Source organism: Vulpes vulpes, chromosome 2 (assembly GCF_048418805.1).
Source record: "Vulpes vulpes isolate BD-2025 chromosome 2, VulVul3, whole genome shotgun sequence".
Lineage (NCBI taxonomy): Eukaryota > Metazoa > Chordata > Mammalia > Carnivora > Canidae > Vulpes > Vulpes vulpes.
In genome coordinates, this window is record NC_132781.1 from 60,620,376 (window position 1) to 60,647,113 (window position 26,738).

At 49.7% G+C, this 26,738-nt stretch overlaps 1 protein-coding gene and 1 long non-coding RNA gene across 42 annotated transcripts in view; both read right to left on the reverse strand.

Annotated features, from left to right (window-relative positions):
* Nucleotides 1–12,788: 12,788 nt before the first annotated feature.
* LOC140597868 (uncharacterized) lies at nucleotides 12,789–17,343 on the reverse strand. Its single transcript, XR_011999860.1, has 2 exons — nucleotides 17,041–17,343; nucleotides 12,789–13,049 (listed from the first exon to the last, which is right to left on the reverse strand). It is a non-coding gene; the product is annotated as an uncharacterized lncRNA (long non-coding RNA).
* Nucleotides 17,344–19,735: 2,392 nt separating this feature from the next.
* The window catches only part of DAB2IP (DAB2 interacting protein), a 191,211-nt gene continuing 184,208 nt past the window's right edge, over nucleotides 19,736–26,738 (reverse strand). For 24 of the 41 annotated variants that reach the window (XM_072748733.1, XM_072748743.1, XM_072748759.1 and 21 more), the window contains 3 exons: nucleotides 23,729–23,816; nucleotides 22,775–22,845; nucleotides 19,736–21,701 (listed from right to left, as the gene is read on the reverse strand). In XM_072748733.1, the coding sequence (XP_072604834.1) occupies nucleotides 21,692–21,701; nucleotides 22,775–22,845; nucleotides 23,729–23,816 (169 nt within the window). In that variant the 3' untranslated portion in view covers nucleotides 19,736–21,691. Of the gene's footprint in view, nucleotides 22,846–23,728; nucleotides 23,817–26,738 lie in introns of all 41 variants that reach the window. The other 17 variants (XM_072748749.1, XM_072748726.1, XM_072748729.1 and 14 more) reach the window with 1 other exon arrangement.

Genomic DNA, 26,738 nt, shown 5'->3' on the forward strand with positions numbered 1-26,738 from the left:
GTGCTTCTCAGCTGTAACCTGTTGTACAGGTGGAACTCATAGGTGAGGAAAAAGCTTCAAATGCCATCATCGTCTCTTCCAATTTTCCATACTTGACAAAGCTGGGGACCTTGGAGAAATAACTTGTCCTGAGTTACATCCACAGTGGCATGTCCACCCTGACCAGCTGTGACCCTACCACTTCCCCAGCCACTCGGACACCTGGAACATATGTGTGTCATGCTGGCGGCAGTCCTCAGTCCCTAGGCTGGTTCACACCAGGACGCAAGGGAGGTTCTAGGCTCCCCCGGATTCAACCAGCTTCTCCCACCCACCATAGAATGTTTGGGTGGGGAGGGGCCTGGAGGCCGGTGCTGAGCTCATTTCTCACTTGGCTTTAATCATGAGACACTTGAGATGTGATTTGAAACACTCCACCTTAGTAGCTCCTCACTGGTAGTTTAAATCTGCTTTGCACTATTTCTGGAGCCAGCCACTGTGGCATCACTGGGTCACTGGGTCTATTGCTGGCTGTACTGGGGTGAAATAACAGTACAGACTTTGGCAGGTCAAGGGCCCACAGGTGTGGCCCAAGAAGGCCACCTGCAAGCCGTCACTTATTTGAAGCCTCATGCTTTAGCTCTAAAAGTCCTACAAAGGGCAGCCCCTGTGGCGCAGCGGTTTGGCGCCGCCTGTAGCCTGGGGTGTGATCCTGGAGACCTGGGATCGAGTCCCACATTGGGCTCCCTGCATGGAGCCTGCTTCTGCCCCTCTCTCTGAGTCTATGAATAAATAAATAAATTTTTTAAAAAGTCCTATGAATACTGCCTTCTGCTCCATATTTTATCCTTATTGGGGTCAGGGTAGGCTTGGTGAGGCTGAAGTAACAACCAATCCCCCAAATCACAGTGATTGAACCCAATGGAGGGTTCTTTCTCTGCACGTGCAAATCTGACATGATCCAGGAGGACTCTCCTGCACACAGGGTTCAGGCTGCTTCCAGCCTGGGCTCTTTCCTCTCAGAGATGGCTTCCAAAGTGTCTCTGGGAAGAGGGAAGATAGAAGGATTGCGGGGGTGGTTGTTCAGGGGCAGCTGACTTCAGCTCTGAGATGTGTTCTTGCGTCCACCCAAGGAGAAAAAATGAGCACATAGTATCTTTTTTGCTGCAATTCACACTTGTTTTTCTTCCTCTAAATCTTCAAATAAAATTGCTGCCCCAAGAAAACAGCCGTTGCATCTTAGAGCCGTCCAGAGTACCCCCACTTGCCCTCACTAACTGTCCCTTTGAGAAGCTCAGCACCACGGAGGGCATGGGTTTGCTAGACTCCAGGGCTGCGGACAGTACAGGATCTCATGTCCTCCTAAGGAACCCAGTCCCAAGCTCTTGACGCTTAGCTACAGCTTGCCTCCAAGCTCCTTGGGTAGCTTTCCCATCACCTGAAAACCGAGTCCAAAGCAGGTCAGCCCGGAGGTTTCCCCTTGAGGGGAGTTGGGGACCAGGCAGTGCTCCAAGAACGGCTGAGGGTCTGACAGTGCAGCCCTTCCCAGGCTGGAGCAGGTGCTCAGTCCAAGCCCCTGGGGCCCTCTGGCCTGGAGACAGGTGTTCCAGCCAATCCAGCTCCTGCTGCCCCTGCCCACAGGCCTGCTGAGGAGAAGAGGCCCTGCACGGAGCCACCTCAGTGCGATGAGTTGAATGGCACCAGGGCTCCTCCTGTAGCCGGTAGTGGTTGGAGACTCCGTCCTCCACTCACTGCGCACATACAATGGCCAGACCACGCCGGGCACACTCCGTGTGTCAGTTCATCAATCTGAGAAATGAGTTCAGGAAATGGACACTCCTATTATCACCCCCATTTTACAGTTGTAGAAACCGAGGTTCAAAACTGAGATGAGGTGGCTTTCCCGAGGTGGCACAGTTTGTAAATGCCAAAGCCAGTATGGGATCCCGGCCTCAAGGAGTTGGCAGTCCAGATGGTTCTCCTCTGTGCTGCTGTCTCATGGGGCTCCCCCTTTGCATGGTGGGGAGTCCTGCCAAGGAAGGTGTCCTAGAACGTGTGGGAGTGGGAGGTTCTGGAGAGGCCTTGAGCAGCACTGTGGTGGCAAATGTTTCTCTGAAAAGCCCTTGTGTGGAATGAAATCCTTGAGGGAAGGCCTCACTGACCTGTGCTTCTTGGATGCTATCCCCCATCCAGCCGAGTGTGCAGAACGGGGTGTCCTTGGGAATCGCCTGGCTTGGCAGCAAAGCAACAGCAGAGGGGAACACAAGGAGGCCACGTCGGGATAACCGAGAGCCTCTGAGTCTGGATGGAATATGCCAGGCGGTGGGACGGAGGTGGGGGGCAAAACGGGGACCAGCTCCTGTCGCAGGCACCAGAATCACTGCAGCCGGGCCAGTGAGTGGGGGGCAGCACCTTCCTTTTCCAGCCCAGGCAGCGGAGGTCCAGAGAAGCTTCCCGCCTTGCCTAAGGCCACAGAAGTCAGCACAGAGGCTCTGAGGCGGGACAGCGGGATGGCAGGCAGAGGGAAGAGCTACCCTTGTTCCTACAGGTCCGAATGTCCCATGTCCCAGCCAGCCGGGCCCTGGCGTGTGAGCACATAGCATCATGACATCCAGAACACCTGCCCCCCAACCCCCCCCTCCCCCAGCTGCACAGCCTGGGAAGAGGCTCCTCGCACTAGGTCTGGAAATGACAGTCCCATCTCTGTGGCTCACACACTGCATGTCAGGTGGCACCTGGCAGAGGACGAGAGCCTTTGCAGAGAAGGGACTGCAGTGCGGGGGGCAGAGAGCCAGCCAGGAAACGTTCACCCACATTCCACATTCTTTACCCGAAGAAATATGGAAGACTATTACACATTTTACATAAGCTTCCTTTAGCAAAGGTTCTTAAAGAGTTTTGATTCCTGTAATGTATCTGGAAAATTTACCATCATGAAAATCCATTCCCCATGGACACTAGGTAAAATGAAGACCCTACAGCATGAGAAGACACTCAACCCATCTGGGCTTCATGTTGTTGTCATTGGTGTTAAAAAATACACAATGGAGATGTACATATTATATGTAATATATATATTTATACACACACATAAATGCACATATGGCATTAATGCATAGATATGGCTAATCCAAATAAAAACAGCACAAAGATATACAGTCACAAGCAACTTTCCTCTACCACTGTCCCTCGGTTTTTCAGTCTGTCCCCAGAGACAACTATTATTCCTGGATTTTCTATGTTCTTTCAAAGACAATTTGTGTGTACACAAGAATTCTTAAATATATGTGTCTACCCCGGTTCCTCTCTTTCGTACACTGACCTGCACTCTGCTTTTACCACTTGACAGGATTTCTTGGACACTATTTAATGACATGGACATGTAGGCTGGTCTCAGGTTCCTAACGGCATCATCAGCCCTTATACAATGAACTACTATTGCTTATAATACTTTTGTTTGCTTGACTCGTCCGCAGGTGAGGCGTGTAGTCTGGTTCCAGTTTTCTGTTACCATATAAAGGGATGGCTCTTGTATGTGCGTCTTTATGTACGTGTCCAACCCTACCCTAGAGGATGAACTACCAGGCCAAAGGAGACACGCTTTTCCAATTGCAATCGATAAATTGTCGAAGCGCCCTCCTAAGAGGCTGGACCAATTTCCGGCCCCACCAACAGTGTGCGAGAGAGCCAGACCCCTTTACCTCCCCAGCAGAGCATATTATCAAAATGCCGACCTTTGCTGATGGGCGAAAAGCATGGCATCGTCTGATTCTAGACTTAATTTTTGTTTCTCGCATTGTAAATGAGGTTGAGACTCTTCTTTACATGTTTTTTTTTTTTTAAGATTTTATTTATTTATTCGAGAGAGAGAGAGAGAGAGAGAGGCAGAGACACAGACAGGCAGAGGGAGAAGCAGGCTCCATGCCAGGAGCCCGAGGCGGTACTCGAACCCGGGACTCCGGGATCACAGCCAGGGCTGAAGACAGGAGCTAAGCTGCTGAGCCTCCCAGGGATCCCATTCTAGGAAAATAAAGAGTAACATTGTTGCTCATGTTCTTTGCCCATTTTTCTACTGTTCTTTTTCCTGTTGATGTGTAGCATCTCATTGCAGATGAAAAGAATTAACCTTTTGTCATATTTTTGTAAAAGATGTGTTCTACACGGGCCGTTTTTCGGCAGCCGACTGTCTCTCTGCCTCCAACACATTCTCCACAGTCTGCCAGAGTGGCCATTCTGAAATCTGATTGTGTCACCCTCCTACCTCAAGATAGAGGGCAGCTTCCCACCACTGGGATCCAGCTCAAGCTCCACACCTGGCTTTGGGGGGCCTCCATGTGGGGTCCAGCTTTCCCCAGCCCTGACCAACAGGGCCACCATGTTTGCATCTGTGAAGGTTGTACACTGCACCAGGGGCAAGAACACAAGAAGGACGTGAGGGCGCCTTACAGGTGAACCATGGGCCCACTTCTGGGTCCCATAATCCTGATCTCAGCGCTCACCAAATTTTTGCCATCCCTGTACTTCCAGTGCACTTCCATTCCTACCTGGTTTCATCCATGCTCTTCCTTCTGCCCCTAATGCCTTTCCTCCCTTGGGGGTCTGGGGAGCTTCCTCCTCCAGGTATTGATGGTCACCTCCTCTGCTTGCATGGGTTCACCCTGCCCCAGGGTCCCCCAGCCATCCTGTTACCCCTTGAACCTACGTCACGGTGGATCTCTCTTTAGGGCAGGGCTGTGCTCATTCTTGTCTGAATCTTGCATCCAGCAAGGGCCCGGCACAGAGGAGGAAGTGTGCTGAGTGGAAGAAACGAATGCATGAGTGAATGAATGAGAGAAGGCAGCCTCTAACTGCCAGACTCAGTGGGCATGAAGCGGGGCGCAGACCCAGAACTCCTCAGCCTTCAGCCTGATATAAAGTCATGCATCTACCCAATAGGTTGTTCTTTTGCTTAAATATCCATTTTTATTTTTATTTATATTTAAGTGTTTATATATTAAGTGTTTAAGTTTTATTTATATATTAAGTGTTTATGGATATCCAAGTGTTTATCCAAACACTTGGCGAAATGCAAATTTTTAAAAAATGCAGCAGACTGGTTCTACCCAGGTAATTATCATCTGCCCTGTGAGTCTGCAGTGAAGGCCTTTCTTTTAGTAGGTCTATTGCTCTTTTCAGATAATTTTTTTTTTTAAGATTTTATTTATTTATTCATGAGAAACACAGAGAGAGGCAGAGAGAGGGAGAAGCAGGCTCCATGCAGGGAGCCTGACGTGGGACTTGATCCCGGGTCTCCAGGATCAGGCCCTGGGCTAAAGGCAGCACTAAACCGCTGAGCCACCGGGCTGCCCTCTTTTCAGATAATAAATTAAGGTCCATGCAGGAAGCAGGTTCTTCCTCCCCTAATTCCTCCAAAGGGGCATCTTAGGAGGATGCGGTGGGCACTGGCTAGGCACACTCAGGGGAGGGAGCGGGGCTCCAGGGACCCTTCCTGGTCTGGAGGGACCACAGGAGGTAGGTGCTAGAGCAGCTCCTTCTCCCCAGACCCCAAACATCTGCTTGATGCCCTGATCTGGGCCAGTCCTCTCTGGCCAGTCCCTCCTCAGATGGCCAATGTGTCCCCGGCTCTACCTCCATCACCGCCTGGGGAACCTGCAGGGCCCCTACTGCTCTGCCCACCTCCCCAGTCTGCCCTCAATACCCCACTGCATCCTGAAGGGCCTTCAAAATTAGAAGTGGATAAGAGTTGTCCCAGCTATGCTTCCCTCCATGGCTTCCCTGGCTCTGCAGAGCAAGGCCGGGATCTCTGCCTGGCACCTGTAGCCCCTCTCCACCTCCAAACCCATGCCCTGCACCTCGTGGGACCTATGCCTCTGGCAGCCCCACAGAGCCCCTGCTGGCCTGGCTATGGTCTGCTCAGGCGGCAGAGCCCAGGTCTCTCTGCTCCCTTTCCTTCCTGCCCCTACTCAGTGGCCGCTGAGTACTTTTTGTGCGCTGACACAAGCCCAGCCCTGGTGAGGCGGTGGCCACATCAGCAAAACCAGACACAGCAGCCAGCCTGCTGCTGAGGGTCAGACAGGAAGGACTGAAGTGGAGAGGGCTTCGGTGGCGGCGGGCGGGTCCCCCAGGTGAGGCAGCAGGGATGAGGAGGAGACAGGGCGAGGCTGGCAAGGAAGGCCAGGCTCCGCAGCCCCTGGTGGCCTGGTCAAGATTTCTTCCTTGCCACCAAAGAGTGTTCAGAGGTGCTTGTGTTTTAAAATAAGCATGCTTCGGGGGCACCTGGGTGGCTCAGTCGGTTAAGCATCTACCTTTGGCTCAAGTCATGATCTCAGGGTCCAGGGATCCATCATCCCCTTTTCCTCCCTGCTCAGCGTGCCTACTTCTCCCTCTCCCTCCGCTCTTCTCCACTGCTTCTGCTCTCTCTCTCATTCTCTCTCTCTCTCAAATAAATAAATAAAATCTTTAAAAAATTAAGCATGCAGGAGTGTGGGCTATGCAGTGCAGGTGGTGCATGATGGGGCTGTCACCTGGCAGCGGCTCTGGAGACACAGGGCACACACTTCATAAGGCTTGTAGGAGGCAAAACTCAGGGCAGCTGCTTAATCCCTGTCTCAGCTTCCTCTGAGAAGGCAGGGCCTGGGCCATCATGTTGGCAGCAAGTCGTAGTACACAGCTCAGTACAGGGCAGATGGAATGTTCTGGGAATGAATGAATGAACGACAGCTCCACGAGGAAATGCTGAACTAATGAAGGATTTGACACATGGGGAAAGTGAGAGGTGGTGTGTCCCCTGGGGGAGCTAGTGACGACCCAGGGCTGGGGCACACTGGGCGGCCGCAGGGCCAGGAGGGAGGCCCCAGGCTTAGGCCCCCAGGCAGTGTAAAAACCCCAGCCCCTACCCCTGCTCACAGGAAACTGCCACTTCCCCACACACGCACAGGCAGGAGCATGCACTGTCCAGATAAATAAATCTGAGCCACTTTTCAGCATCGTTTCATGTTCCCGGGAAGGTTGGGCCACGTGGCAACCAGCAGCAGCCCATTAGCTGACAGGCCGAAGCATATCATATTGAATTCCACGGCCCGCGGAGCCCCGGAGACCCCGTGCTGCTCTGAAATCCGCGCTGATTTATTAGAATGTAACTGTGCTGCTTATTTCCCATAATGAACCCCCTCCTCTTGCCAGGGCCAGTTTTCCAAACCTCCACCAGAGAAGCAGGACTGGGAGGGTCTTGAACTCACTCCTTGTCTACAGTTTGAAAACAAGAGGAGGGCAGCCCAGGGGGGCTCAGAGGTTTAGTGCCGCCTTCGGCCCAGGGCCTGATCCTAGAGACCCGGGATCGAGTCCCATGTCGTGCTCTCACCATGGAGCCTGCTTCTCCCTCTGCCTGTGTCTCTGTCTCTGTCTCTGTGTCTCTCATGAATAAATAAATAAAATCTTAAAAAAAAAAAAAAAAAAAAAGCAAGAGGGTATGACATGTGTGGGAGCAGGTACTGGGTTCTGGGGACTCAACTCCGGTGCTACTGGCAGTGTTGATCTCAAAGCATGGCGCTGTCCCCTGTCTTGCCGTCTATCCGCTGCCCCGTGTCTGTCTGCTTGCCCGCCCCATCCCTGGGTTCTCCTGCCCTTGCCCACAACTACATCAGGATGTAGGGCCCGGGCAGCCAGGGGCTCAGCCCCTGGAGCTCACACTCTGGCCATAGCGCAGTGCATGTGCCTCTGCCACACCTACTGGGGCCTCGGGCCTGGGCCTCTGCCTTCCGCACGCACTACACACAACAGCCACAGCCCTGCACACACTAGAAAGGGGCATACACCCACATTGACACGAAAGCCAATGCTGGACGGGACCACACAGAAGGGTGCCTAGGCGGCTCAATGGTTGAGCGGCTGCCTTGGGCTCAGACCATGATCCAGGGTCCTGGGATCGAGTCCCTTATCATGGGCTCCCTGCTCAGTGGAGAGCCTGCTTCTCCCTCTGCCTCTGCCCCACCCCCGGCTCATGCCCTCTCTCCCCAAGAAATAAATAAAATCTTAAAAAAAATAGTAAGAACCACACAGAGTCACGCCCATAGATCCCCACTCTATCCCAGTGTGTAAGATACATTTACAATGTATAATTATTTTTGAATATAATTATAAAATTATAAATATATAATCTATTTTTGAAGGCCCTTCAGGATGCAGGGGGGTATTGAGGGCAGACTGGGGAGGTGGGCAAACCGACACACAGCACATCCCTCACACACTCATTCACAAATACACACTTTTACACACATTTTTTTGATTTCTGATTTTTTTATTTTTATTGAAGGATAATTGACATACAATATCCTATTAGTCTCGGGTGTACATCATAGTGATTCTCTATTTTTATACAATATGAAATGATCCCCTGGATAAGGCTAGTTACCATCTGTCACCATACAAAGTTATTACAGTATTATTGACTATATTCCCCACGCTGTACATTACATCCCCATAAACCTTTGTTATTAATTCCTACTTTTGTTGCTCTGAGGTCAAGAAATAGGACTTTCCCTTTGTTGTACCTACTCTATGTCAAGTGCTTTGTCAGGTGCTAATTACCCAAAGTTGAATAAATTTGGGCTCCGGAGCCTAATAATGGAGAAGACAAATCCACATGGACAATTTGATGCATGCATGGCAGAGAGAATGCCAGAACCTGTATTTTCTTTAATATGTCTTATATATTCTTCTCTACTGGGGTTGATCCCTGTTTTTGTTAATTACCTAAACACTTCTGGGCTAAAAAAAAAAAATATTTCTGTATCACACCATTTGCTTTTCTTGAATCATTAACATGGATGCCTGTATTCTCATTTATTATCATCTGTATTCCTTCTTTGCAACTTGCCATTTCATATCTTTGCCTGTTTTTCTGCTGGGATAATTATTTAATTCTTCAAATTGGCAGTTATTTATCCTTTGCTATATTCTTGGATAACACTTCAAGCTGATACTCTGGGATGGAGCATGACTTTGACTTTCAAGCACATGCGGTCTGGGTTTTGCACTTGGCAATGATACCATTTACCTCCAATTTTTTGTTTCCAGGCAGCACCTACTCCTTGGTGCCATGCCCCTGTGTATTGATGAAGCATTATTTGGGTTATCTGAGCATTCATTTAGGATGGCTGAGGCACTTGCACAAACCTGACATGTGAAGGCTTGCTGCCCCGTGAGTGGCAATGTTGGACTCGCCCTTGCCTGGTGGAGAGGACTGCCTGCAAGGGAATCTCCCTGAGAATCTGCCATCCAGGTTGGCGGTCTCAGCCATTCCCTCCACTCAGTGGGGCACCTGTGCCACCCTCCCACTGGGGTGGGATGAGGAGCGGCTCCACCTCCCTCCTGCAGGTGTCGTTGGCCTCTGCTCAGCCTCCACTGCCTCTTCTTGCTTGCCTGATGCAGGAGCCATGGGGACACCTGCTAAACTTCACATTCCACAGAATTGGAGGCATACATGCGAATTTCTGGTACTTGAAAGTCGAATATGTATGTTTGCATGCACGTGTTATGTGTATGGATGTATATTTGTACTATACATATATGTGTATGCATCCACACATATTTATACACACATACAATCACATTTATTTGTTTGTTTGATTCCTGGCTCTGCCTGCTGAAAAGTTGAAAAAGAAAAGGCGTTCTAGTAGCTCTCAGATCTTGGCCTGCGATTGCAATTCTCAGAGTTGCTCGGGTATATGACTAATCCATAGCTGGGGTAGGATAGTAGGTACAAGATGAGCCTGCACCTCTTATGATGCTAGAAATAAGGAAGTGTTCAGAATCGACATTGAGGGTGTCACCAGGAAGTAGGTCCCAGTGTGAAGAAGCTCCTGTGGCCAGACCTGGGACTGTTTGAACACCAAAATAATTAACTAATTATAAGCCCTTAAAAATAGGACTTTATTGGACAGCCCCGGTGACCCAGCGGTTTAGCGTCACCTTCAGCCTGGGGTGTGATCCTGGAGACCCGGGATCGAGTCCCACGTCAGGCTTCCTGCGTGGAGCCTGCTTCTCTCTTTGCCTGTGTCTCTGCCTCTCTCTCTCTCTCTCTCTCTGTGTCTCTCATGAATAAATAAATAAAATCTTTTTGAAAAATAGGACTTTATGTGTCCATACTGATAATAGATAAACAGAGGAGAAGGGAGTTTCTTTGTTGTTGGCAGCAAAATTCCAAGAGTCAACTGGCAGTATAAAATGGGCACTAGAATTAGAAAATCATCTTTCACAACCATCCTAGTAAAGGCTGAATCAATCAAGAATCGTTAATGCTTGCTAAATCTAAGGGGACATCTTGATGAATAGCAGGATATTTGCACGGTCTCAAAATGTCTCCCCATGGACTGCTTATTCATCGCAACCCCAGTAATTACACTGTGGAGAAATAGGACCACACCTCGATCAGATGATAAAAATTAACATCAGTAAATGACAGATGGGCATCATGTATCTCCAGATGTGTTACTCCGAGAAGAACATGGTATGCTCCTTGCAGTATTTTGGCCCAGAATGAATAACCAGAAACTAGTCACAAGGAAATATCAGACAAATTGCAATATTATTTTTCTATTAAAGAAAGAGGAGGGCAATTGTTGGTTGCAGTCTCCCAAAATTCAATGCCACAAGATAGAGAAAAGTCATAGAAATATTCTGGATTAACAGTTTAAAGAGATGCGACACCTAAATGCAGTCTCTGACCCTAAACTGGACGCTGTGCTGGAGGGAAAAACACTATAAAAGTACATTACCGTTTCAACGGAGAAGATTGGAATATGATGTTAGATTACAGTTTGCACCAATGTGAAACTGACGGAGGTTGATAACTATCCTGTGATTATGCAAGATAATGTCTCTAATCTTAGTGAATGCATGCTGAAATACTGAGAGGTAAAGGACCATGACGTATGTCACTTGTCTTCAGAGTTCAGAAAAAAATTGCAGGGGTGTAGTGGGGAGGAGAGACCAAATGATAAGGCAAATGGAGTAACAGCGTTAATAGGAGAATCTGGGTGTTCTTTGTACTGTTGATTTTAGTAAATTCACTGTTAAGTGTGAATTTGTTCCAAATCGGAAGGTTTTTTGTTTGTTTGTTTGTTTGTTTGTTTGATCCCAGGGCTTAAAATTTTAGACTATGTGCAAGTATAATCACTAAAAAGCAAAAAAGAAAGAAAGAAAGAAAAGAAAGAAGGAAGGACAGCAGGGAGACAGCGATAACTTAAAAAAATAATTACATCTGTCATGAATTGCAATCCATAATCTTCTGCCAAGTGAAAAAAGCAAACTGTCCATTGATGTGTCGTGTGATTGCATTTTTTTGTCTTAAAAATATTAGTTTGTATGTTCAGGAGTAAAGTCCATCAGAATCCTTGATCAGCTGTTAACAAAAGATTTCCATAGAGAAAGGGATTCGTGAAAGAGGGAATCCCTTTTAACTTTGTATGTTTCTGTTTGTTGTTATTTTTCAGGAAAATTCCTGAAAAGAATTCAAAATAAGGAACAAAGATTCCCACAACTCCTGGACCCATAAACTGCTTTTCATTGTCCTTCAGCTACTTTACAGCTCCCTCCATTACAAAACTCTGATTAAAATGCATAGGATTCTTTTTTTTTTTTTTTTTTTAGATTTTATGTATTTATTCATGAGAGACAGAGAGAGAGAGAGGCAGAGACTTAGGCAGAAGGAGAAGTAGGCTCCTTGCGGGGAGCCCGATGTGGGACTCAATCCCAGGACCCCACGATCACAACCTGAGCCAAAGGCAGGCACTCAACTGCTGAGCTACCCAGGCATCCCAATGATTCTTATTCCCTATTTGCAGAAATCCAAATAGCATCCAGTGGAATGTACTTGATTATGGCCCTATAGATAGACTAGTTTTGCATCTAATTGTAAAATTTGTTCAGCAGTTGTGATTCCCTATATAAATGTGGCTCTCTGAATTCTCTTTTGAACGGGTTGTGACAACTGACAGGTTTCCTCATCAATTAACGAGTCAAAAAATGCTAAACATATGTTCGTTTTATATTTGTGTGAGAGTCATGGTTTTATCATTTTAAAAAAAACTTATCTTTTAAACACAAGCATTTGTTAAAATCTAGAAACATTTTATTTATTTATTTATTTATTTATTTATTTATTTATTTATTTATTTAAGAGAGAGAGAGAGAGAGAGAGGCAGACACACAGGAGAAGGGAGAAGCAGGCTCCATGCCGGGAGCCCCACGTGGGGCTCGATCCCAGGGCTCCAGGATCATGCCCTGGGCCAAAGGCAGGCTCTAAACAGCTGAGCCACCCGGGGATCCCCTATTTTATTTTTTAGATTTTATTTATTTATTCATGAAAGACACAAAGACAGAGAGGCAGAGACACAGGCAGAGGGAGAAGCAGGCTCCCTGTGGGGAGCCCGATGTGGGACTCCATCCCAGGACCCCGGGATCATGACCTGAGTCAAAGGCAGACGCTCAACTACTGAGCCACCCAGGTGTCCCAAATCTAGAAACTTATTTTAAAAGAAAAACAGTCCAGAGATTCTCCAAAGAGCTAAATCAGAATTATGGGGGAAATCCCCAACTTGTGACTGCGGTGCAGGAAGCCCCAACATCATGTGCCAGCAAAGTATGAACACCACCAAGTATGGGCCTCCAGGGACCCCACACAGCCTCCCCCAGGGATCCTGTGCCCCAGGTGAGTGGGGGTCCTGGCCCCCTCATTGTCACTGTACTAGAGTTATTGGCTGGCAGGGAGGGCGTGGCCAAAGTCAGACCATCATCCTCAAGGAAAGGGCTTTTTGTTTTGTTTTTTAAGATTTTTATTTATTTATTCATGACAGACACAGAGAGAGAGGCAGAGACACAGGCAGAGGGAGAAGCAGGCTCCATGCGGGGAGCCCAACATGGGACTTGATCCTGGGTCTCCAGGATCACGCCCTGAGTCAAAGGCAGACGCTAAACTGCTGAGCCACCCAGGATCCCCGGGAAAGGGCTTTTTTATGCTTCTGACTGGCTGGGTCTCTCAGAGAGCAAGACGTCCTCAGTTAATTTGTTTCCTGGACATTTCAAGGATATATAGAAACAAAGAAATGCCAAAAGAGAGTCACAAAAATAGCAGTGAATTTTAAACATTTATGTTGCATACATGAATGTTTTAATACAAACTCAATAAACAGTATGTCATAATTGTACCATTCATCAGATAATAGGATCAGGATCTGGTGCACTGGGGGGTGTGCTCTGGAGACAGGCTCTTCCCCTTGCCAGGGGTCTGGTCACCACCCAGACTGTAAGGACAGCCTTGCTGGGTTGTTCAGGTGTGAGGTCCCCTGTCACCTGCCTCTCCCAAAAGGCACAGGCCCCCTCTGTTAACAGGCACCAACTGGTATCTGGAGAAGAGTTTCAGTTTTGTATATTTATTGCATAAGTAGACATTTTACTGAATTCTAACCATTTTTTGGCTGATTCACAGTGAAATTTTTAAGACAGCCCCATCATTTGCCTCCTCTCTCCCAATGGTTATAGTTAATTTCTTGCATTTTGCCACTGACATGTGAAGGTCTTGCTTCTTACCTCATTGGGAAGGTCTCCGGTTCTACTCTTAAGGGTGATGTTGGCTATTGGCTTGAGATAGTCTTTTTTTTTTTTTTAATAGTACCTATCTTTTTTTAAATTTTATTATTTATTCATGAGAATACACAGAGAGGAAACAGAGAGAGAGGCAGAGGCACAGGCAGAGGGAGAAGCAGGCTCCATGCAGGGAGCCCAACGTGGGACTCGATCCGGGGTCTCCAGGGTCACGCCCTGGGATGAAGGCGGCACTAAACTGCTGAGCCACCCGGGCTGCCCAGTCTTTTTTTTTTTTCAATGTGTTTTTATTATAAAAACAAAACTATATTCAGAAAAAAAATCTAGAAAATACTGATAAGCAGAGGGAGAGAGACAGACAGAGAGAAATACAAGTCTTTCGTTATCTCACCACCCCTTGGTCCATGTGAACACCTCAGTGTATGTCCTTAATAATAGTTATTACTATCTTAAGATTTTATTAGAATGATTGTTATTGTTCCGAGAGTAGGTAACATTGATTTATGTATTAGTAGTGGTGGAAGTACAGGAGTGATGAGCAACATCTCGGCAGACAGTTACAGAGACCGTCATTCCCACTTTATCACTGGGGCCGTCAAGGCTGAGAGGACTTTACCCATTCCCCTAAGCTTGCGTGGCTTACCCACAGACATTAAGACCGAAATCCAGGGTCCCTCCACACACAGGCTCAAGCTCTTACCTACACTCCCCTGCCTCTCAGTCCAGATTTGCTTTTGCAAATAGATTTTAAGAACTAGACTTAACTCCTCCTGGACATATGGTCCTGTTATCAGCTTTTACACCAAATAGAGTATTAACAGCTCTCATTGTCACTTGTCCTTCTACAGATTTAATGGCTGTATAGCGATAGCTTTTCATTACATAGATATGTTTTACTTGTTTTTATTTTTAATTTTTTGTTTGTTTTGTTTTACTTGTTTTTAATGGCTCCATATCAAAACAAGCAATGAAAACCAGTTGCAGCAATGCCTGGGTGGCTCAGTGGTTGAGGGTCTGCCTTTGGCTCAGGGCATAATCCTAGGGCCCCTGGATGGAGTCCCCCATCGGGCTCCCTGTAGGGAGCCTGCTTCTCCCTCTGCCTGTGTCTCTGCCTCTCTCTGTCTTTCATGAATAAATAAATAAAAATCTTAAAGAAAAAAGAAAACCAGTTGCAAAATATCGAAACAATAATAAGAGTAGACAGTAGAAGGTGTACATCCCTCTGTCCCATCCTGCTAAGCCCCACTGGTCACAGGAAGTCATCATTAGTAAGCAGCACATTTGCTTCTACATGGCTCATCCATATCACTAAGTAATTTGTTTTCTTTGAAAGAACTGGGGGTATGCAGATCTACTTCCCTCTGTTCACACACAGCGTATCGTGACCATCATTCTAGATCTACGCATCCTCTTTTTCATGCACAAAAATCAAGAAGTCACATCTGGCTCCTGGCACGAGCAATGGGGAGGACAGTAGAGAATTTAGGACAGAAAAATCAAGAGCTCCATCTTGGACACATCGAACCTGATGCCAAGTGGCGGTGCTAAGAGGCTAGGTGGCCTGTGCATGTGGGGCTCAGAGAGAGGAAGCTGGGTATAAAAACTTGGGAATCAGTGAGAAAAGAGTGGTGGGGATGTAAATCCGTGGCTGTGATTCCTGTTGACAGGGAGTCACACCTGTAGAGAGGGGTAGGTGCTTTTCAGTTCACCACAGGCCCTGCGTGATGCTTTGAGAGTCATCCCAGGTGGGCCTGCTTCCATCACTCAGTCACTTACATTGTTGGGTAACTGAGGCTTTGAGCTTTGCATTGTCAGGGAATATTCAGGAAAGGCATCCAACTTTGGAATTAAGGCAAAAGAAGCCAGCTTATCATTCCAGTGTCCCCTAGAGTATTGGGGTTTTTTGTTTTATTTTTTAAGTTTTATTCTTTTTTCTTTCTTTCTTTCTTTTTTTTGAGAGGGTCGTGTGGGGAGGGATCGTGGTGGGCAAGGGTGAGGGCAAGACTCTCAGCAGGCTCCATGCTCAGCACCAGCCCACCGCAGGGCTCCACACCAGCCCTGAGATCATGACCTAAGCCCAAATCAAGTCAGATGCCCAACTGACCAAGCCACCCAGGTGCCCCTGGAGGACTGTTTAAGACGCCTGGCCCAGGACTATTCCATCTCTAGGGAGTATGTATACATTTTTATCTGACTTGCCATCTACTATTTAGGTATGCTAGCTGTGCGGGAAGTCACTGCGTCCACTCCATGTGGGGGCAGGTCAGGATGCAGCCCCACGGCTGTGATTTTAGAGCCCTGCAGGGCATTTGCTAGTCTTGACCGTGGCCAGATGGTGCTCACAGGCCTCCCTGAAACCTCACCATTTCTTACTGGGCCCTCCCACCGAATCCTGACCGCTCAGGAACAGCCTGGGCTCCTCATTTAGGCCCGTGGACTCAGCCACCCCTTCCTTCCTTTGGGCTCCAGGCTAAGGCCAGGGCAGCTGGGCACCACGCTTGCCGTGATCGGAAACAGTGTGACGCCCGCAAGGGGACATCTCGGTCAGTCGTGCCATGTTCTTTCAACCGGGAAACTCTCCCTTTGCTCTGGAAAACCTGCTGTGTTATTCCTTTGATCATTTTCATCCTTCCTTTTTTTACTCTTTTCCCTCCCTGAGGAATTCCCAGTAGTTGGATGTTGGGACCTGCTGGATGGAGCTTCTAGATTTTTTTTTTCCCCTTCTCTTCATCCCATTCTCTGCTTATATATTTTATTGAACTTTCTGGAAGAACACCTCAACTTTGTATTCCATCACTTCTGGATAGCTTGTTTTTGTAAAGAATCTGATACTTCTTTCTTGGTCTTGGTTTCTTTTTCATGACACCGTGTTCTTATTTTAGCTCCAGGATGATATTATAGTTTGGGGTTATTATTTTTTTTCTAGTTCATGTTACTGTTCTTGGGCTGGTTGGCTTAGTCTCTCTTTGATGTTGGAAGCTTTTTTTCTTTCTTTTCTTACTCTTCCTCCCTTCTTTTCTTCCTTTTTTCTTGAGCTGTTGTATTTGCAAATAGGGGGCTTTATTGCGACTGAAGCAAATGCCCAGAGAAATTCCTATTAGTTCCTTTTATTCACTGGAAGCTTTCCTCGACTATCTGAGGTGGGCCTGGGGGTGGTCCCATCTATCCTTGCTTTCCCACGCACCTAAGGTGCATAGTGTCATTATGGGATGCAGGGACAGGGATGCGGCCTCTGTATCCGGGTAGCATTGGGAGGCCTCTTCTCCAAAGCCAGTTTTCCAAAGAATGTTCAGGTCAGCTGCCTGGGGGATGGGCTCCTGGCATTCTGAGAGCAGTGCAGGTGCCTGTGGGGCAAGCGCTCCTGAGAGCAGGGGCTCACCTGACCCCCTCCCACCTGCCCACATCCTACACCTCACAGAGCCCTGTGCTCTGCCTGGTGCCCCCAGGTCTAGAACATACCTGGTTTGATTCCTCCAGAGAATAAACATCCAGTTCCTTCCAAGGAGATGAGAAAAGAAATTTCCTGGCTGTGCAGAACTGGGGAGGAGGCTGGGGTCTGACTCCTCTTTCCCACCTGGTGCCCTGGCTCAGCACCCATCATGCTGGGACCTCCTACTCCAACCAGAGCCTCTCGAGTGGGGCTGCTGGGTGCGTGCACCTCCAGCTCCTCTGTCTCCTTCCTCAGCTTCCATCTGCCAAGGCTTTTCATATTCTCCCGTTTACTGATGTCTCCAACACTCACTTGTGATCATCTTTCCAGTCCTTTTCCATCAGGATGGCAGCATTTGGACAGTTAAACAGATAAATGCATATGGTCAATACGCTTTGTTTAATGAGAACACAATTTCTTTCAAAAATCTAGTTCTATTGATTCAATATTTGTTTTTTTAAACTTCCTGATAGTAGCTTTTTTTTTTCCCTCTGTCCTGATTAAACATTTATTATTGATTCCTAGTTTTATTGCTTCAAGGCACAGAATGCAGCCCCAGCTGTGTCTTTGGGCAACTTTCTGAGGATTTCACATCTCAATACCTAGTTAACTTTGGGTAATGTTTCTGGCATACTCAGAAAGAAGGTGCTCTCTCTAGGATAAGAGCAAGGTATCTCTGCTTATTAAACATTATAAATTATTAAAAGCCTCGGGGTTCTTATTGGCTCCTTGATCTGTAATAAACTAATACTGGTGGTAATCATATTTCTGTTGATTTTTTTTTCCTTTGCATTTCCAGCTTTTGCTGTTTCATGCTCCTTAATGCAGGGCTTTTGTCCATTTGTTAAAAATGCTGTCAACATGATTTCTGTCTCATTTCATAGCTGATTCCTCACATCCTATGTTGTTTGCATGGTGCTGCCCTAGCAGAGGGATGGTGCTCCCTCATCTTGAAGACTGAGGACAGGGGTACGGAAACTCAAAGGGGGCCCACGGGTTTGGTGACAGGGTGGTGGTGTGGGAGGTGAAGCCGGGTGACAGTGGGTGGAAGTGAGGAGGTGGAGACGGGGTCCCCTTGGCGGCACACTTTTAAAGAAGGTTGGCTGAAGGACGGAGGAAAACCCAGAAAACCCAGGAGCAGGTGAGCACCTCAGAGGCTGTGGGGAAGAGCAGTGGAGCTGAAGTTTTAGGAGTGGTTAAGGCAGCAAGGGTGAAGATAGGGCCCTGGCTGGGGCTGCCTCAGGAAGGAAGAGGGTCACCTCCTTTCTTGTGGCTGCAGGCAGTGGAGGCTGGGGGTGAGCCAGGGAAGAGTCACAGGGTCAATGCAGGAGTCTTCTCCCCACAGGGCAGGTGGATGGCCCTCCGTGCAGACAGGGCATCAGGTGGGAGATGGGAGAAGAGGTACAGGTCTGGCTTACCCACAGCGGAGATCAGGGGAGGGACTCAGGAACCCACAGGGGCTTGGTGTGAACTGGGGTGTTTTTCTTCTGCTGCGCTCAGCCACCCAGAGAGCACAGGTCATGGTGAGACTCAGGGTGATATGATCAAAGAATATTGTCAAAAGGGGGTGCTGAAGGGGTAGACCACAGGGGTGAAGCTGGGAGGGAAAGGGTCTAAGGTCAGGGTGTTGAAGAGGACAGTGGGGGAGGACTTGACAGAGGGAGGGGGTCCTCGCAGGAGATCAGAGGTTAAGAGTCAGAGGCCTGGGGGAGGGGGGCGGTGAGGGCCCAGGCTGCTGGTGGGTGGAGGGCAAAGTTGGGGCCGGGGTGTGTGTGTGTGTGCGTGTGTGTCGAGCGGTGGTGGCCGGTGGAGAGTGGGGAGGGAAGTGGGCAGTGTGGGCAGGGGACGGGGTTCATGTGTCCTAATGGCTGAGCATGGGTTTGGGGAGCGGGAGCACTCCTGGGGGTTCTCCCTGGGAATGCTAGACAGCCAGGGTCCAAGTCCCTGGCAGGAGCCAGAGACACCTGTGCAGGTGATCTGACAAGACATGTCTTTGCCCTGTGATATCTGGACCCCTGTGTCACTTGAGGATTTGGACTGAGGCCTGAGGCATGCCTCCTCTTAGCCACATGTAAGTATAGTGTTGACCCCTAGGGGTTAGTGGGTGGCAACTCCTGCTGAGCAGGGCCCAGGGTTGCAAGGTCCATGGGCGTGGGTGCAGCCAAAGGAATTTGGGGGCTGGCTTGTTCCAGGGGCCCTGAGTGTGGCTTTGCAAATGGGTCTGGCCGGTGAGAGCCCCACGAGTTGGGGACTGGCAGGCCTTAGGAGCTTGGTTTGCTTAGCCAGCTCTGCCATGACCTGCTAGTGACATACACCAACTTTCTCCCTACCCTGGGGTCAGACTTTAGTGAAAGGAAGGCATCTGAAGCAGAGCCTGGCAGGAGATGATGATACTGCAGTAAGTGCAGAGGCCACCCCATCCCCTGGAGGCATGAGACCAGCAAATAACTCTCTTTGGAGCTTATCAGAGTCCAGGAAGGGCCCTGAAGCATGCCCTGCTCCACTCCCTAAGCAGAGACACCCCAGCCTGTTGGAGGAGACTGTCCCAGGTCACCAGGTAAGCAGACACCATTGTGCTGCTTCTAGGGCTCTCCCCCAATCCACAACTACCACCAGGGGGAACCCAGTGCCTCTGCCCCTTGGTAAAGGAAAATAGAAGCCCACAACTCAAGAGGTACCCCTGGAAGATCTCCTGAGACGCAGCTGAATGGAGGCGAGTCAGGCTTAAAATAGCTAAATAAATCTTTAATATTTCTAATTGCAAATGTACAGAAATTGCACAGCCACACTGAACACCAACAACTTTCTCTGTACATTATTACATAGTTGAAAGTCACAGCTGGAAGGAGGAGCTCCAGCCAAGACTCCAACGTTTGCATTTTTTTCTTTTTCACATACTTACAAAAGGGAGAGCAAGGAGGTGGTGTGGGGCTGGGGGCGGCTTTGGGCTGGAGGTGTAGAAAAGAGGGGCTGTTTCCCTGGACAGCCTGCCTTCCGCAGATGGGCGGGTGGCAGGGAGAAAGGCGTACCCCGGGGTGGACGTTCCGTAAGGGAGGAGGCATGTGGAGCTCTGGCCTTGGTCCCTACCCCCCTTTCTGGGCAGTCGGAAAAAAAGTTTTCACTTATAGGAAGTTTGGCAGTTTCCTTCACCCTAAACATAGAAGTTGAGCAAAAAAGTCAGGCCTCTCTGTGTTAGCAGGGGAGGAGGAGGGCGGTCTCCAGCAGACTCTGGGCCTGGGGCCCTGGGAACCCAGGGCCTTATCTTCCCAGAGCAAAGCTGCCTTCTCCCACTCCCCCTCCCTCTGGCCCTCCCCCAGTACGGCCCAACACTGGGACACAACTGTTGGGGGGCGGGGGAACTGGGGCCCTTTTGCTGATCCCATCAGGGCACGTGTCCCCAGCACCCCACCCAGGCTGCAGGCTGCAAAGCCAGCAAGAGAATGCCATGGGTGGGGAAAAACCCCAACACCCAGATCCCAAACTTCTTCCTTCTGCCCAATTACTGTTCTCTAGATTAAAAAATAAAATACACACCATCGGAGAGCAGCGGTCCCGGGCAGCCCTCGGCAGCACCAGGACTAAAGGATTATGTACAACCATTAGGTGAGATAGTTACATTACAGTCGAACACCAAGAACATTTACAAAAATTGTCAGACTTGCAATACAGATAAAAATCTGTGGAGAGTCTGTACACTTTTACAGTTTTTGCACTAAGTAAATAAGGCTCTCGGCCTGAGAGCTCACAACCCATGCCAAGGGCCGCCAGCACCAGACCCACGCTGGCCTCCTGCACCCTGCTGTCCGAGCCCTGGGGCCCTGGGAACCTCCCCCGTATTGCTAAGAGGCGCTCAGTCCGAGGTTGCTCTACGAGGCATTGAGGCATCGATGGGAGAGGGGTGGGGGGAGGAGGGGAGGGCTGGCAGGGCAGTGGGGGGAGAAGACCAAACCAGAGGACATCACTAGGGCCAGACCCTGCTCTTGTGGCCTGCCTTCCTGAGGTCTGTGATCCTTGGGGGCCTGCCCTCTCCTCACCAGCAAATCTCTGGACTAACTGAGCATCTAAGAAGCCCCTCCCAGGGCACGGGCCAGGATGGGGTGCAGTGTGGTCTGGGCCACCCTTCCTGCACGTCCCAACCTGGTAGGCTCTGTGGTGACCTCGGCCCCTGGCAGAGGCGTGCCTCTGGCCCTAGGGGCTGGAAAGGCTCAGTGCTCTTTCCAAGGGTCTCCTCAGCTTCCTGAGGCTGAGGCAGAGGGGTGGCTCCTGTGGCTCGCAAAGCCCTGGCTCTGCTGTGGGGCAAACACCCAGCTCTTGCTGGAGATTACCCAGGGCTGGGTCTGGGAACAGGAAGGGACCGAGACAGACCCCAGCTCCTGCCCATCTACATCCTGCAAGGGGAGGGGGGGTGCAGGGAGGGCTGAGAAGCCACAGAACAGCCTAGAGCTGAGGAAAACCGGCCCCAGCTGTGCCCCTCTCCTGTCTGCAGCGCCTGGGTCCTCGGCTGGGGCCCGAGAAGGGTGAGAAGGAGGCGGCCGCACACACGGGGCCTGGTGCAGGCCGCTGCTGTCTTGGAGAGGGAGCAAGTCTAACATCCTCCAGGGCCGCTATTTCCCATGCAGTGCGCACGCTCAATTTAAAAGGCCCCTGTGTTCCAGCAAGCGAGCAAGCGGGCTTTTGTTTCTAATGCATACTGTGAAAGGAAAAAAAATCACAATTATCCACCTTCTCAGGGCCTGCTGGCATTAGACTTTCTTTTAACCATCAATCAAGGAAGATCAGCCTTTCTCTCAGGGGGAGCACCAACTGGTCACTCGCTGTAGGCCACCGTGCCCTGGTGCACTGGCCCCAGGAGAAGGGCAGGGACCAGGAACAGTGCCATCTGGGCCAACTCCACCCAGATCTTTGGCTTTGGGGAGCCCTGGAGTATCAGCCTGGGCCCAGGTGGCAAGTGAGAGAGGCTCTGGATCCTTCCCACAGAGACGAGGGCCCAGTAAAAAGAGCCAGGATCCTCACTGGGTCTATTTGGCAAAACAAATAAGGAAGGGGTGGGGGGGTGCAAGGAATCTGGGAGCAGGTATAGGAGTGAATCCTTGGTTCCTCACAGCCAGGGAGGGTCCCCGGACAGGCAGCATGCAGTGGCAGGTGCTCAGGGTGGAGCCCTGCAGGGGACAGGAACTCCAATGGCTCCATCCTTCCCACCCTCTCCCTGCCTGCCAACCAGCCAATCAGCCCCTGGAACTGAGAGGCAGGTCCCCCAAGGCAGGGGCCTGGGCCCCCACCTCTTTCATCCTCCACCTCTGCGGGTGCTCCCTCCCTAGGGAGGGTGTAGGGACTACACGCACTCAGCCAGATCAAGAAAGAAAGGTGACACACACCAAATTCAATAACCAACAGAGACATATTTTGGCAGGCCCCCTGTGCCCCCAACGTGCAGTCTCTTTGGCCTGCACCGAACTCGCTTCTCGGGCCAGAAGAGAGGGGAGCAGGCCCACGTAGTGTCAGTCTGTCGAGGCTCCCTCCGTGGTACCTCCTGGACCGCAGGTGGAGGGAAGTGGGGGGGGCCTGGGCCTCCCGCCCCCACGCTGGGGCTGTGACTGCAGGGGCGCTCCTCCCCAGGCCCTGAGTGAAGCCTGCCCCGGGCCACCAGTCCTCCCTCCTCGGGCAGGTTAACAATGGCTGCTGTTTCGGAACTCGCCGTTCTCAGTAATCTGCAATTTGGTGGGGTTGGTGGGGGAGACGCCGTTACGGGCTTGCATGCTGTACCTCTCTTTCAGCTGCGTCAGGGCACTCATGAGGCGGGCGTTGGCAGCGTCCAGTGAGGCGATGCGCTTCTCCTGGGGGCAAAGAGGTCATGAGCTGGGGGGGCACAGGAGGGGCTGACCGGGACAGGGTGTCCCTGGGGCTGTGCGTGCCCACCAGGGGTGCTGAGAGGAGGTGTGGGGGGACCAGGAGTACACAGTGTGCAAGGGGCAGGGTCAAGGTACCAAGGCCATGGGTAGGGGCCATGGGTGTGTGGGGGAGGAGGCTGCAGAGCACGCAGCCTCAATGCCGTGGCCCAAACCTCCCGAGCCTGCCTTCCTAGGTCTCTCACACATCGCTGCTTCTCTCCAAACAGAACAGCCCTAGTGGTGTCATCCATCAGCTGCCTGAGCCCCAGGGGTGGCCGGAGCCCAGGGGTGCGTGCCCTCACGCATATGCATGTGTGTGTGGGTGATGTAGAGGTCACAGGCCCTGGCTGGTCTGTGCTGTTTCCTGCCAGAGCAAGGACTGGCCCCACTCCCAGGTGAGTGAGAGGAAGAGAAAGAGTGCAGTTAAAGAGGATGGAATCCAGAGCCTCTTACACGTCTCCTCTCTCAGTGCAGTTGGGAAGCCATAGCTCTGAGAAAGAACCTCCCTGCTCCATCTGCCCAGCCTGCTGTCACCCCAAGCCATCCCCAATCCCCTCCCAAAAGCTTCTACTCTTGGGCTGGTACTGTTGGTGAAAGGTGGCACCCACCAAGTAGAGAAGGAGTTGTTCCACCCTTCATAGCCTGTCCTAGTGAGTCTGTGGTACACGGAGACCTCCAAGCCTGACTTTTCAGATCAGAGATCCTGGCCTCCTGTTCCTCCTTGGCTTTTACAGCGGGAGTATGACTGAGGAGGTAGCAATGCCAGAGTCACCCCCTTGCTGACCCCAGGCCCTTAACACCTATGGCTGACCAAAGGGCCAGAACCCACCTGGGCATCAATGATCTTCTGTTTAGAGTCTACAGCTGCTTGCATCTCAGCATGGTCCTTCTTCAGCTCCTCCTCCACTGACATCAACCTGTGACCAGATACAAGAACAGTCAAGCTAGTGCTTGAGAGAGCAGCTAAGGAGGTGGGGTGGGGCCTTGTAGGAAGAAGTGGTCATACCTGCACAGACGGGACATGCTAGGAGAGCCCCTACCTAGGGGCTGGCCTCCAACCACGAACATGAGTTGGGTCTGCCCTTTCCTTACACTTTATATGCTCCAGACTGTTCCCAAATCCCCCAGAAACCCTTGGAGCTGTCCATTTCCTGATGTTCTTCCAGGAGCCACGGTGGGTGGGAGTGGGGGTTAGATCTTCACTACCTCCCAGAGCAAGACAGAGGATGTAACGTCATAAGGCGCATGGCATCGGTGGGAAGATGAAAACCCTGAAGGGCTCTAGGGCTTTCTCCACCCACTTGGCATCATCAAGGCTATGCCAAGATGTGCCCAGCACTTGACGTAGTGAGATGAATAAAGTATAGATCTGCATCACTCGAAAGCTTCACAAGGCAGCAGGAACAGAGAGACAGGAAGACAGTGGCCATGCCCTGCATGGGAGGCCCTGGAAGCCATGGGAACACAGAATAGGAAGTAGGTAACTGTCCAGGAGAGTGGGGTGGGGTACAAGCAAGGTCTGAAGGTGCAGTAATGAGCAGGGAAGATGGGAGGAACACCATCTGCAGAAGCTCAGAGCTAAGGCATGTGTGCATCTGCCACTAGCTGCTCTTTCCCTGAAACCCTTCCTGGCTTCATCTCGCTGGTTCATCACACACCTGTCAATCACAGTGGCTCACACCCACCTTCTGATGCTCTTCTGTTAGTTTCTGGATCCCACACTCTCTGGGTTTGCCTCCCAACTGGCAAGTCACTGCTCTGCAGATACCTGTCCTGCCTGCCCACACCACCACTACCCACCCCCTCCACGTCAGGGCTCCACAGGGGGTAGCCCCAGACCCATTGTTCTTGCTCTCCACACTCTCCTCAGACAAGCTCGCCTGCTCCCAAGGATTCATGCCCATCTCTACTTGTACAACTTCTCCATGCCAGCAGAGCAGTGCCCTAAGCCCTGGGTAGGCATTGAGCCCCTGACACAGAAAGAGCATGGGGAGGTCAACGGTGCTGGGGCAGGAACCTACAGGGCTCTTGTGAGAAGTCAACAGGATCAGTAGTCAGGAAGCACTGATCAGGACAAAGGGGTGAGGAGCCATGCCAAGGGCTGTTGTCCTTGTCACAGGAGGATCAGACATTGGGTAAAGCCTGAGAGAGGCAAGGAGGAAGGAATGGAGAGAAGAGCGGCATTGGATAGTGTAAACAGTAAGGCAAATTACACTAGGGGAGAAAGACTATGCTTCCAGTGGGTTGGATAACAGGGACCAGATTTATCCTCCTGCCATCAAACGACAAGAAGAAACGTACTACAAAACCAAATGAAATATATGAAAAAATGGTTTCCAGACACTGAGCAACAGGCAGTGTGTCCTAAGAGAAGGGAACACATAAGCAGAGCCCTGCCCCCTGCCTGGAGTGTCCAAGCCAAACAAAAGAAGGGAAGTAACATCACAGAGTCAATGGAGTCGAACAGACCCAGGGAAGCGGTACCCAAGAAGAGGAAGATACAGAGAGAATGCCACATATCTCCTGAGAGTGACCCTGGAGTCTTTGGCTGAGGACTGGTCTGCATGCCTGTGAAAACACACCCAAGCAGGGGCAGGAACCACTGACATATCAGAACAAAACAACCTCAGGAAGAGTTCACACATCTACCTGGCAGAGTAGAAAGACATACTAACACAGGGACATAAAGTAGAATACCCAGAAGGAAACTGACTCAGCAGAAACCAGATCAGGCCAGATTAAAGGCTGCCCAGACCCACCCCAAAAAAGCTTAAACGTAAGCCTCCAAAGAATCAAGCTAATTCCAAATAACCTCATTGTATCCCAGAACAAAGCCCAAAAAATATTTAAAAGAACACAAAACATCCCACACCTATGTAAAAATCACAATGTCTGGCATCCAACCAAAAATCACCAAACATACAGATACGTAGAAAAATATAAGTAATAACCAAGAAGAAAATTAATCAATAAAAACAGACTCAGAAATGTCATAGGTGACAGTATTGGTAGACACTGAAACAATTATTGTAACTATATTCCACATGTTTGAGAAAGTAGAATAAGGCATAAGCATGATGAGAAGAGAAATGGACAGAATTTAAACCAAGCTGAAAGTCTGAAAGTGAAAAATATAGTATCTGAAATGAAATGAAAAAATACTGGATAGGATTAATAGATTAGACACCGAAGAAGAAATGATTAGTAACCTTGTAGACACAGGAACAGAAACCATCTAAGATTTAACAGGGGGAAAAAAGTAAAACAAGGAAAAAACAAAGTATCAATGCAATGTGGGACAGTATAAAGCAGCCTAATGTATGTGTGATGGGATTCCCAGAAAAGACACTGGGCAGGCAGGACAGTATACCTACAGAATCTAAGAGCTCAAACCCAAGAAACATGAAGAAAACCATGACAAGGATCAACCTAATCAAATTATTGGTAATCAGTGATTTAAAATATATATATATTTAAAACAGCCAAAGAAATGAGAGTTCAAGTACAAAGGAACAGAAAATAATGACAGAATTCCTACTATTATAGCCTGACAATGAGGGCCCTATGGGGTCCACTGGCTGTTTTTGTAAATAGCCACACCACACATATAGTTCTGCTAAAACAGCAGAGTTGAACATTTACAGAAGCCATATGGCCTGCAAAGCCTAAAATATTTATTATCTGCCGCTTTATGGGAAGTTTCCAACTCCTGCCCTGAAGTGACAACAGAGATATAGCCTAATAAGCCAGTAAGAGATAAAATGCAATCATAAAAAATGCTCAATCCGAAAGAGTGCATGAAAAAAGGGAACAGAACAAATGGTATGAACAGAAAATAA